This window comes from Staurois parvus, unplaced genomic scaffold (assembly GCF_062004578.1).
Source record: "Staurois parvus isolate SC_StPar_1 unplaced genomic scaffold, SC_StPar_1.0 ptg002140l, whole genome shotgun sequence".
Classification (NCBI taxonomy): Eukaryota; Metazoa; Chordata; class Amphibia; order Anura; family Ranidae; genus Staurois; species Staurois parvus.
In genome coordinates, this window is record NW_028319936.1 from 1146240 (window position 1) to 1158603 (window position 12364).

General features: G+C 42.0%; 1 protein-coding gene across 1 annotated transcript in view; it reads right to left on the reverse strand.

The window, feature by feature from the left end:
• Positions 1-12364, reverse strand: part of MACO1 (macoilin 1) — an 82802-nt gene that overhangs the window by 34904 nt on the left and 35534 nt on the right. Inside the window, exons 3-4 of the mRNA XM_089665168.1 lie at positions 9363-9489; positions 2826-2949 (exon numbers count right to left, since the gene is read on the reverse strand). Of these exons, the coding sequence (XP_089521294.1) occupies positions 2826-2949; positions 9363-9489 (251 nt within the window). The remainder of the gene's footprint in view (positions 1-2825; positions 2950-9362; positions 9490-12364) is intronic.

A 12364-nucleotide genomic window follows, 5' to 3' on the forward strand; every position in this document is an offset into this window, starting at 1 on the left:
CTGTTGAATTCTGAAGAGCAACAGTCATGTTACCTTTCCACCACAGAAATCTGAGAATGAACACCAGTCCTGTCCTTTTCCATCAAGCTTAAATTAACATTAAGCCCTCCTTGTAAAATAAGAACTGTATACATTTGTACACCATTGCCTCCATCCCCTGTTTAGTGCAGTCTTTCCAGCCTATGAAAGTTGCTGTGTACCGTTTATGCCTGTCGGATGCTCCCATGGCCTCCAGTATCTCTAGATTCACGCACTACTGCGGTCTCATGTTTTCTGGGATGCATGTGCGCTCTCCTGCCATCACGTGCTCAGTGGAGGGCAACTTTCCTGTCCATGCTTCTGCACTGTGCTTGAGCATTATGGGGCCACTGGAGCTGATGGAGCCCAATGCATGTGCAGAGCAGCCACCATGTCTGGCGCATGCAAAGTAGTGTTTTTAAATTCAATAGGGTTACTGCACATACCTTACAGTTATGCAACATCAGAGCACAAGACAACCAGCGGCTGCACTGAACATGTGCCAAGCAATTCAGCACAAGTGGCCTCATAATGCAATCACACCTGCCAAACAGCACGAGGGCACACAGAGCTGTACCCACTGCGAATGCTCCAGAAAGACTGTGCCGGCGGCCCACAAGGCACGCTCCTGACCGTCCGTTCAGGAAGGAAGGAACACCGGTAGGAAAACAAAACATATCAAAAATGTAAGTATTTGAGTCACAAAAAAAAAATGCATTTAATACTATTAGGTTGGGCCTCAATGCATAGACAAGTTGATTTTAGTCAGTATGTGTGACTACACAGCATGTGATACCATGGTACTAAACCCTAGTAGTAAAAGTTATTGTCACTCCCTAAACTAGCACTGATGATAGCCAAATTTCATTTGTTCCACTCACATGGATGGATGGCTGGATGAATCTTCACTGCCAGCTATTGTAATCAGGTTGCCTGAATACCCAGTGACCTCATCTGACCTGATAGGATGTACAATGAACAGTTGTGTTCAAAATAATAGCAGTGTGTTGAAAAAAAGTGAATAAAGCTCACAATCCTAATAGCTTTTATTTCCATACACACAAATGCATTGGGAACACTACACATTCTATTCCAAATCAAAACATGATGACAAACATATCAAATTTGTGTTGTTCCTCTAAAAAAAAAAAAAAAAAAAAAATGAAGAAAAGTGAATATTAGACTGTTCAAAAAAATAGCAGTGTTTGTATTCTTCTTTACAAATTCAAACATTCACTATATAAACTGAAAAATGTTTGAAGATTTTGCTTTCCTTTGAATCACTTAATATTTAGGTGTATAAGCACTGTTTCTGAGAACTGCTGTACATCTGTGTTGCATGGAGTCAACCAACTTCTGGCACCTGTGAACAGTTATTCCAGCCCAGGATGATTGGACTACATTCCACAGTTCTCTATTTCTTGGTTTTGCCCCAGAAACTGCATTTTTGATGTCACCCCACAAGTTTTCTATTGGATTACGATCCGGGGATTGGGCTGGCCACTCCATAACGTCAATCTTGTTGGTCTGGAACCAAGATGTTGCACGTTTACTGGTGTGTTTGGGGTCGCTGTCTTGTTGGAACACCCATTTCAAGGGCATTTCCTCTTCAGCATAACCTCTTCAAGTATTCTGATGTATTCAAACTGATCCATGATCCCTGGTATGCGATAAATAGGCCCAACACCATAGTATGAGAAACATCCCCATATCATGATGCTTGCGCAACCATGCTTCACTGTCTTCACAGTGTACTGTGGCTTGAATTCAGTGTTTGGGGGTCGTCTGACAAACTGTCTCTGGCCACTAGACCCAAAAAGAACAATCTTACTTTTATCAGTCCGCAAAACGTTGCGCCATTTCTCTTTAGGCCAGTCAATGTGCTCTTTGGCAAATTGTAACCACTTCAGGACATGTTTTTTTTTTTTTCCAACAGTGGGACTTTGCGGGGGCTTCTTGCAGATAGCTTGGCTTCACATAGGCGTCTAATTGTAACAGTACTCACAGGTAACTTTAGACCTTCTTTGATCTTCCTGGAGCTGATTGTTGGCTGAGTCCTTGCCATTTTGGCTATTCTTCTATCCATTCGAATGGTAGTTTTTCGCTTTCTTCCACGTCTTTCAGGTTTTGGTTGCCATTTTAAAGCATTTGCAATCATTTTAGCTGACCAGCCTATCATTTTCTGCACTTCTCTATAGGTTTTCCCCTCTCCAATCAACTTTTTAATCAAGGTACGCTGTTCTTCTAAACAATGTCTGGAACGACCCATTTTCCTCAGAATTTCAGAGAGAAATGCACTGTAACCAGCATGTGCAACATTTGCTGCCTTCCTTCCTTAAATAAGGGCAATAATTGCCACCTGTTTTTCAAAGAATGAATGACCTCACTAATAGAACTCCACACTGCTATTATTTTGAACATGCCCCTTTCAATTAGTAATTCAATTACACAGAATCAGCAGCATGCATGTCATGACTGTTGGGTCTGTTGGATTTCTATTACTCTACTACACCTGCTAGTAAATTATTTGCCATGTAGAAATATCATTTCTACCAAAAACAGTGACTGATCAGGTTAGTGATGTCTGACTGCTATTATTTTGAACACAACTGTATATACTTACAAAATTATGGCAAATGCTAACCTCACCACCCAAGCTTATGACTGCAGGCTAAAAGGTATGTGTTAGCAATATTTTAATACACAAACGGTTGACAAAAATAGAATAGCAGCAGATACAAATATCAACTACAGTACAAAGTTATTTTATGGCGCAGTTAAAATAATACAAGGAAATACAAATTTACCAGTGTGCAGCAAAAGGACGACATAGATCTACATGAAAATTCTTCAGGTCTTTAAATCTAATTGCTGCTTCAATATATACAAACAGTATCCACAGCGAAACTGTAGGTAAACACACTCCTCTTTCTAAAAAAGAAAAAAAGTTTTGTTAGATATCCTATTACTTTCTGCTGTCCCTGACAGATATTCTAATCACTACAAAACTATAAAGCAGCTTTACTTTAGATATTTCAGATATCAATATAGTGCCAACAAAATACAAAGCACTTTACACTCTGTGCATTCATATCAGTCCCTGCCCTTCACGTGGTTGTAAACCTGCAGTGAATGCAACATAAAAATAAGGCACCCTATTAATGTGTACACATTGCAAAAGCAAATCGTACGTTTATCTTAAAATTGTTATCCCCTGCGCCAGTCTGAGCCCTCAAAATATTGCTGATTAGTGGGCAAGTCTGCATACCGGAGCTCGGGAGGTGGAGTCGTGACCTTACTGGACTCTCCTCCCATCTCTACACTCCCTTTAGCCTGACAGAGTGAACCCCTGGCAGTTGGCCACACCCCCTTCATGAGCATCCATTGGAACTCGTGGAAGGTACCACCTGACTTCAGCATAGCCAATAATGCTGAAGTGCGGAGCAGCCAATCATGGGTGAGCCAGAGGAGGTAGGGAGAGCAATCTGTTGCCGAAATGCTGGACATATGGCCCCTTCTCTCATGCATGAGAATTATGTAGTCTGTCAATCAAAGGAGAGGGGGTGTGGCGACATTTTTTGCCATGTGTCACTTTTTAACCCTGCAATAAAGTAGAGAGGATTTAACAATGTTGATTCACTTTTCTTTGCAAGACTGGGGACAGATGGTTTCTTATTCTTAACTGTACCAGGTAAAGTGTTTAGTTTATTTTTATTTTTCAGGTTTACAACCATTTTAAGGATCTTACAAAGGACCCGACCTCATACATGCACACACATACTAGGGACAATTTAGACAGTAGCCAATTAACCTACCAGTATGTCTCTCAAGGGTCAAGAGTTCCTGGAGGAGACCCACTCAAGTACAGGGAGAACATGCAAATAGTGTCCTAATTGGAATTTGAACCCGGGACTCCAATGTTGCAAGGCGCAACTGCTAACACTTCCCTGCCCATAAAGACTAACAAATTAAAAGGAGAACAGAAAAACTAAAGGCGTATACAGTATATTGTACTAAGGCGGGTGTCGGCAACCCGCAGCTCCGGAGCCGCATGCGGCTCTTTTTCACCTTTCCTGCGGCTCCGGAGCACACTGCCCACCAGGTGACAGGCAATAGGGTCGGCAAGCCGCGGCTCTTTTAATGCAGATCTTCTGTGTGCCGGGCGCCCGCTGGCAAACATTGGCTGTCAGGATGTAGGCGGGGCAGCCCGGATGTAGGCGGGGCAGCGTGACGAACTCCTCTCCTCTCACAGTCCGCCCTGAAGACCAGAACGGCGCGGGAACCCAGCGAGAGGAATGCGCGGAGCAAAGGTAAGTGAATTCACACAATATGGGGAATGAATTACTATAGGGGGGATGAATTACTATAGGGGGGATGAATTACTATAGGGGGGATGAATTACTATAGGGGGGATGAATTACTATAGGGGGGATGAATTACTATATGGGGGATGTATTTTCAGTTTTAAAAATGTTTCTCTCAAAATAAATTTCAATCGTGGTTTTGGCGAGATTTGGCTCAGTCGAAAAAAAAGGTTGCCCACCACTGACCTAAGGCTATGATTGTGATTATGACGATACACTGTGGCCCTGATTAACCCTTTGCTTACTGGACCCTTAAACCCCCTTCATGACCAGAGCGTTTTTTGCAATATATGCAGTGTCGGATTTGTTTTAAATGTTGCAATGGTTTTGCGGCTCCCAGTCTTTTTTTCCCTCTCGGAAACGGGTCCAAGTGGCTCTTTATGTCTTAAAGGTTGCAGACCCCTGTACTAAGGGAATAAATACATTCTACATAGTAAAATAAAATTAAAATCCAACACTTAAAACCTACTGGATTCAACAAGATGTTCAAATTATGTACACAAGCCTCTCCACTGTAGTCAATGCTCATTTACCCCACAATATCAATCCTAAATTGAACTTAAGGCTAAGAATGGAGCCAAGCTTTAATGGATAAGTTCAAATTTGTAACATGTTACATGTCCCACCCGCTGTCAGAAATTTATACAGCCACGTCATTCATGCAGTTTCCTGTGAATGAATGACTACAAGTGCAGCGGATGGCTTGTGTACAAAAGGCACGGATTAGCACTCTTGTAGTCCATTAATCTTACTGCTCTCAGGTAACTGCCTACCCATATGAGGTACGGGCAGACAGCTATCTCAAGTGCCAGCGGGGGACCCAAGAAGAGGAAGCTCAGTGCAAAACCATTGCACACAGCAGGTAAGTATGACAAGCTTGTTAAAATAAAAAAAAAATTATGTGTCTACACACAATTTTTTTTATTATTCTTATAACAAGCTGGTCATACTTACACACACACACACACACACACACACACACACACCTCGGTTTATGAACGCATCAGTTAACGTAATTTTCGGTTTACGAATGAAAATCCACTGAAAATGCCTCAGTTTACAAATTTTTTTCGAAATACGAAGTGCATGTCAGTGCTGATTTTTAAATGCAATTGCCTGCTTTTTTTCTTTCTTCACTATAGCTCTCAGAATTAGCTCTCACTTTCCTTAAGCTAAAGAACACTTTGTTTCTTTTATCTCAGGAAACTAAAAGGAAACATTGTTTCTTTTAACTGGGGGAAAAACTAAAAAGGAAACTTTTAGCTGGGGGGAAGTGACAGCTGATTCTCTGAGCTATAGTGGAAAAAAAAAAAAAAAAAAAAAAAAAAAAAAAGGCCGGTAATTACAATTAAAAACCAGTACTGACCTATAGTGACAGCGACTTTTTTTTTTTTTTTGACCTCCGGAACAGATTAATTGGTTTTCAATGCATTCCTATGGGAAACCGCATTTCAGTTTATTAATTTTTTGCAATACGAAACGTCCCGGAGAACGCAGTAAATTCGTAAACCAAGCAACACACACAAGAAATACCAAGACATTTGCAGACCTCCTCAATCAGCACTCAATCAGCACTGAAATAGTATTCGACTTTTGGCAACAGAGGGACCTTCTTCTACAGGCAAGTCATCCAAGTCAGAGGAGGAATATGACCTGTGCATTTTCTAAATCTGAACATTGTGAAGATTTTGAATTGGAGGGATGAGAGAAAACCAAAAGGGACTACAGGCCCTAGCCCTTTAAGCTCATATTTTGGAAAAAAAATATTCTAATTTTCTTATATAAGGAGGACATTTGGGAGGAAAATTCTTCTTTACTTAAGCAAGTAGTATCAGACGTCTGACAACACCGCTCACAAGGTAGAAGTTGGGGAGAACCCTGATTGCGGGATAGAAGGAGAAGCACCTGTACCTGGGTATCCAGAGAAAAAGTACGTCTCAGAATGTAGGAAGGGACTGGAGGTCCTTCAGACTACTCTACCTTCCCCTCTGTGCCCAAGATCCTCCATGCTAACCCTATGGGGTAAAATGCCCTCCTGGATAGGCAGTGTGTTTGAATGAGCTCTGTTCCCCAGTAAACTAAACAACTAAGCACTAATCCAGAGAACTAAACACTGACACAGTGACTTGGTGCAGTTAGTATTAATAATAGAAGAAATCACTAAATCTATCATCTCTCCTACAGGGATTCATTCATGACCTGAGGACAAAAGCAAAACAACTGGTGAACATATGATGGGAGGAGTTCTATGTCAGAGTGTCTAAAGCTTTGAGTGGCAGTGTCCAGTCACCTGAAGGTGCAGCATATAACCCATACATTTTGATTGAAGACTTGTATTCTGTACCGAATGATAAAGAAATTGTCTTCAGAGGCAGATTGTTGTGACTCAGAGTCAAATATTAACTAAGGTCACAGGCTCGGCCTTTTCTAAGGACTCTGCAAGGTCAGATACAAGCTTCTGTAGGGGAAAGAATCAGTGCACACTCAGAGCACATGTGAATGGTGTGGCCCAACAAGTGAGAACATACAAAAGAAAAAAAAAAAAAAAAAAGTGCCGAGTAGACAGAGGTCAGGACTCTGCATCCACAAGCCATGAGACTCCGATGACTATGACCTTATATTATATATACCTTAACAAACTCATGCAGACTCCACCTCCGCAACATCGCCAAAATCCGCACGTACCTAACCCCAGAAACCACTAATCAGCTCATCCACTCCCTCATCATATCACGACTCGACTACTGCAACTCCCTCCTCACTGGCCTGCCTCGCCGCTGGCTATCCCCGCTTCAGTCGATTCTGAATACGGCTGCCAGACTCATTCACCTTTCCAACCGCTCTGTCTCTGCCACCCCCCTCTGCCAATCCCTCCACTGGCTTCCGATTGCGCAACGGATCAAATTCAAAATCCTAACGCTGACGTACAAAGCTGTCCACCATACTGCCCCGAACTACATCACTGACCTAATATCCAAGTACCGCCCAGCACGCACACTCCGCTCCTCACAAGACCTTCTCTCTAGTTCCCTGGTCTCCTCCTCCCATGCCCGCCTCCAGGACTTCTCCAGGGTGTCACCCATCCTCTGGAACTCCCTGCCCCAACCCATCAGATTATCACCTACTCTCCTCTCCTTTAGGCGCACCCTGAAAACCCATCTCTTCAGGGAACGCCTACCCCACCCCCTGCTAACTTGCCGACCTCCTCCACTCTTCCTACCACTCCATCCCCCACAGCTATCTCCTCCTGTGCCACCACCCCCTCCCTCCTAGATTGTAAACTCGAAAGAGCAGGGCCCTCGATCCCCTCATGTTTTGCATTGTATTGGTATTGTTCTGTCACATGTTCTGTCCCCCTTTGTAATGTAGAGCGCTGAGCGAACTATTGGCGCTTTATAAATACTGTATAATAATAATAATAATAATAATAATATTAAAAAGTCTTAGATTGGACATACAGGCATAGGTTGCTTGTGAGGATATCATGGAAGTGCTCACAGAACCACTACTAGGGGCATATGAGCTGAGGTCTCCCAAGGCACCCGGACTGTTCTGACATGTTGCTTCCATGTAGGGGTAATGGCCAATGTAAATAAACGGTGGTAAAGGCCCAATGTAAAGGAAGGTGTCTAGAACTTGTAAAGCCACACAAGCAGGTGCTGATGGGTGTTAATAGCAGCTGGAGGTGACCAGTGGAAACAGAATAGAGATCTATGTCGTGCTTCAGGAGCAGTAATGGGATGGTGCTTCCTCTAGGCCGAATGGTTGCGGGGGGGTTGAAGTGATAACGCATGATTGTTGTTCCAGGAAGCAAGTGTCAGTAATCAATCCTTCCATCCTAAACCTTATTGCAGTAAATATAACGGTCTCAGACGTAGCCTCTCTTGCTTCAGCCCAACTAATGTTACCAAGTGAGCCCTCAAAGACAGTTTCTCGCCTGGAACAGCTCCAGACCTAAAACAATGCTCTGCAGGCAACCAACACTAGGGTCTGAAAACTGCCACAATGCACAGCACACTTCAGGCTAGCCCCACACGGTCAACCCAAAAATAGTGCTGAGGAAGCACCAAACCAAAATAGCTGCTATATATAGAGACTAGCTCAAGCAGCAATGAATCTAGACTGAAGTTCCAAAGGAAAAAAGCCATTGGAGGGGGAAAACAAAACAAAAAAAAAAACAAAACAAAAACTAGCAAGACATTTGACTTTACTAATGAAAAAGGCATTCAACCACCCCAGACACTAGTAAAATGCTAGGGTGGAGGAGGGAGTTATACATATGCTAGCCTACTATGATTTTTCTGCTTGCTAGTGTTCAAACCTTCTGAAGGCAGCAGTATAACCCGACTGTATTCAAATTCCTGCATCTCTATATATATATCCTAGTTATCTTCTGTAGACTATAGATTATCATCCCGTGATATGGAGAGCAGCAGGTGTTCATAGTTCAAATAAGGAGGGAAGGCTAGGGTGACAATGCTGCTCCTCACATGCAGTACAGCATGCAGTACAGCAAGTGAGCATTATCCCCTAGGAAAGAAGTGTATTACTAACTGGATTGCCCAGTGAAAAAAAAGAGTTAAAAAAAAAGCCTGAAAAAAAAAGTAAACTAGCGCAGTCACATCTGGTAAGCTGCAAAGTATTATCTTTTTGGGTTTTAGATACACTTTAAGCTAGCATTTATAAACCCCGACTAACAAAGCCCTGTATGGAAAAATCAAATCTAGTTTAATTTTCATATGAAAATTTCATAAGCACATGATTTGCATTGGCACAAAATTAAACTCATTTTAGAAATGGTAACAGGGAAACTTTCAGTGGAGATTGTAGGAAGAATTCAAATGAGAAAACACCAAGTTTACCAGGAAAAACTAAAAGTGTAAATGGTGCCAGCTTATCTAATCTGGAAATCTGATAAAGATAGCAAATTTTAAACAAACTTGTTTAAAGAAGAAATATTAAGAATCAGAAAACCCTTACCTGTATGCCATACATACTGTACCCATACATAGGTACTGGCTGCAAAAAACAGCCATTGTACTGGTATAAATAAGAGACATATTATATCGGACGTGAATGCTACACACACAAAAAATACTGAGAAGGCCTGAAACACAAAAGGGAAAAAAAAAAACAGTTAGCCAAGACAAAGTGGAATGTAGAGAAATATTTAAGAAAAATACCATAGCAAACTAAATTCAAGCAACTGAGGCAATGAATCTTCCAAACCAAATGGGATTTTACTAGGTAGACTGTGGCTGGTTCAATAATTCAGATTAAGACTCTGGGATCCGATTATGCCCATTTAATGCCAAAATATATAGTCAGTTTATGCAGTTCTCTCTATACACTAATCAACCATAACCTCATGGATAAGCGGATTATCGCATTACAATGGCATCTGAAAGTCAGTAGGATATATTAGGCAGGAAGTAAACATGTTATCCCTGAAGTTGATGTGTCGAAAGCAGAATAAAATTGGCATCACAGTTTGTTGTGTATGGGGCCGTGTAGACGCACATCGGTCAGGGTGCCCATTCTGACCTGTGTCCGCAGTCAAACGTGCCTACAAAGGACATGTGAGAATCGGAACTGGACCATGACATAATGGAAGAAAGTGGCCTGATCTGATGGGATTCATCACATTTTTACCTCATGTGGATGAGAGATGGCACCAGTATGCAGTATGGGAAGAAGGCAAGCTGGCGGAGGCAGCGTGATGCTTAAGATATGTTTTGCTTGGAAACCTTGGAACCTGCCATTCATGTGGATATTAGTCGAGATGTAGCACCTACCTAAACATTGTTGGCAACCAAGTACACCTCTTCATGAAAACTGTATTCCCTGATGGCAGTGGGCTCTAAGCAGGATAATGCACCTTACCACACTGCAAAAATGGGTCAAGGATGATTTGAGGAACACAAGTTCAAGTTAGATTGAGATCTTAAAAATGTGGAGACCAAGTCAACAAATGAGCATTTGTGGGATTTGCTGAAAAAACAAGTCAACCTTGCAACTTTCTTGAAAGGATCTGCTACTGATGGCTTGATGCTGGAAACCACAGCACATCTTCAGAGCTCTAATTATGTCCGTACCTTGATGTGTCAGGGCTGTTTTGGTGGCAAAAGAAGGGAACTACACAATCTTAGGTAGGTGGTGATCAAGTTATGGCTGAATGGTGTATGTTGCTGCTAATTCATCAAGGTGCAAGTGACCATGTTATACAGCATAAAGAAAAACAACATTACTTGGTACCGGCAGCATGATGGATAAAGGATCTGTAATATTTAGTATTGACTGGAACATCCTATTAATCTAAAAAACATTATAAAATGCCCATTAGGCTCTGTATCCCCTGTAGATTCCAACAGAAAATATAGTAAACTTAAGAGTCTGTAAACCCTAACAATTTCCCCTATTTACTTCTTTTTGGTCTATTTAATATAAATCGCCAAAAGCATTTTGTTATATCCACTTGTTAAGTGCAAAAAACCCTATCAGTCTTGTCAGACATTCACAGCAATCTTCTGCAAACTTATTTCAAAGAACCCTCTTAGTTATTTTGGCCTACAGAATAATTAAGACCATACATCACTATACAGTCTGATTGTACAATCAGACCAAAACTGCAGGCACACTGTGCTGTACCCACGCTGCGACCAAAGCACAGCAGCCCTTAAGCATATATCAAGTAAACGAAGAAGAAAATGTATTACTTCTTTGCATTGGATCTTGCACCAAAATTGTAATTACAATGAGTGCGATTGCAGGTGCAGTGCACATGCTTCTTCCAGACTATTACTCTAGTCCTAGGTCCGTACAGAGCTAAGTTTGGTTAAACCTGGAAGAAGTAAAGGACTAAGAGTGGCAACGCCACCACACTTGTGTCCATAGAGAACGACGCTTCCCTATGCAGTGGTGGCAGCTGGGACTTTCATTTTTCCAGTCACAGAACCTGTGCTTGGAACTGTGAATGGATGACAAACTGTTTGGGTTTTGTGCACACCAGATGCAATATACAAATTGCAAAATCAAAAAAAACAAAAAAAAAACAAAAAAAAACAAAAAAACCTGTGATTCAGGTGTGTGGGGCGGGCACCCATCCTAAATGGGTGAAAAATAAAAATCTAGTATGAAAGGTGGAATTGGCCATTAAAAGACAAAGCTCTTTTGGCTGCACTTCTCCAGTGGATCACAAGAGTGCAGTTAGTTCTGCACTCCAGTGACCCATTTTTGGCTGTGCCTGCATTGCATGGGTTAAATGTTCATTCTTGTCTGGGGATTCGGAAAGAAAAGATAATCCGCTGATCCTCTGAACACAAGACCGGTCCTTACCGCTCTCCCCCACCCCCGCACGCTAGCGGTCTTGTGAATGGGCTGTTCCTGACATCACTTCCATAGACAGGCTATGAACGCAAGGACAGCAGAACAGTCCACCGCTGGACTTGGGGGAACATGGTTTTCTGGAGGAATAGGCAAGTACAGCTTTTCCTTGAGCCCCGGGGGGTGGGAGTGGGGTGAAAGCACTTAACACATGCAGTGCAGGCATAGCCCCACTGCATGGGAAAATAAGTTTTGACCAGAGTTCTGCTTTAACAAGAACCTAATAATTCATTCCTTTACCATTATAGGTTATCTTCATTTTTCTGTTCAAATGTTTGCTCAACTGCATTCAATTTGAGTGCCTGTATAGCCAAAACTGTATTTTTTATTTTTAGTTCCGGTTAGAGTAGAGATGGGTTAAAACCCATGCCAGGATATTTTTTCCGTCTCTTGTACCAAGGGGGAAATTTTTCTATACTTCTTGCCCAGAGATGCAACAGAAAGTTGGTGGAAATCTCCCAAAGTGATGAGAACTCTACTCGTCGCCACTCACAGTTGTCCCCATTAAAAGAATTCTACTTTACCTCTTGTTCTGGGGACAACTGTATAATTTGGGATTTCCTTACGGTTTCAGTAACCGTGGATACCAATACATATAG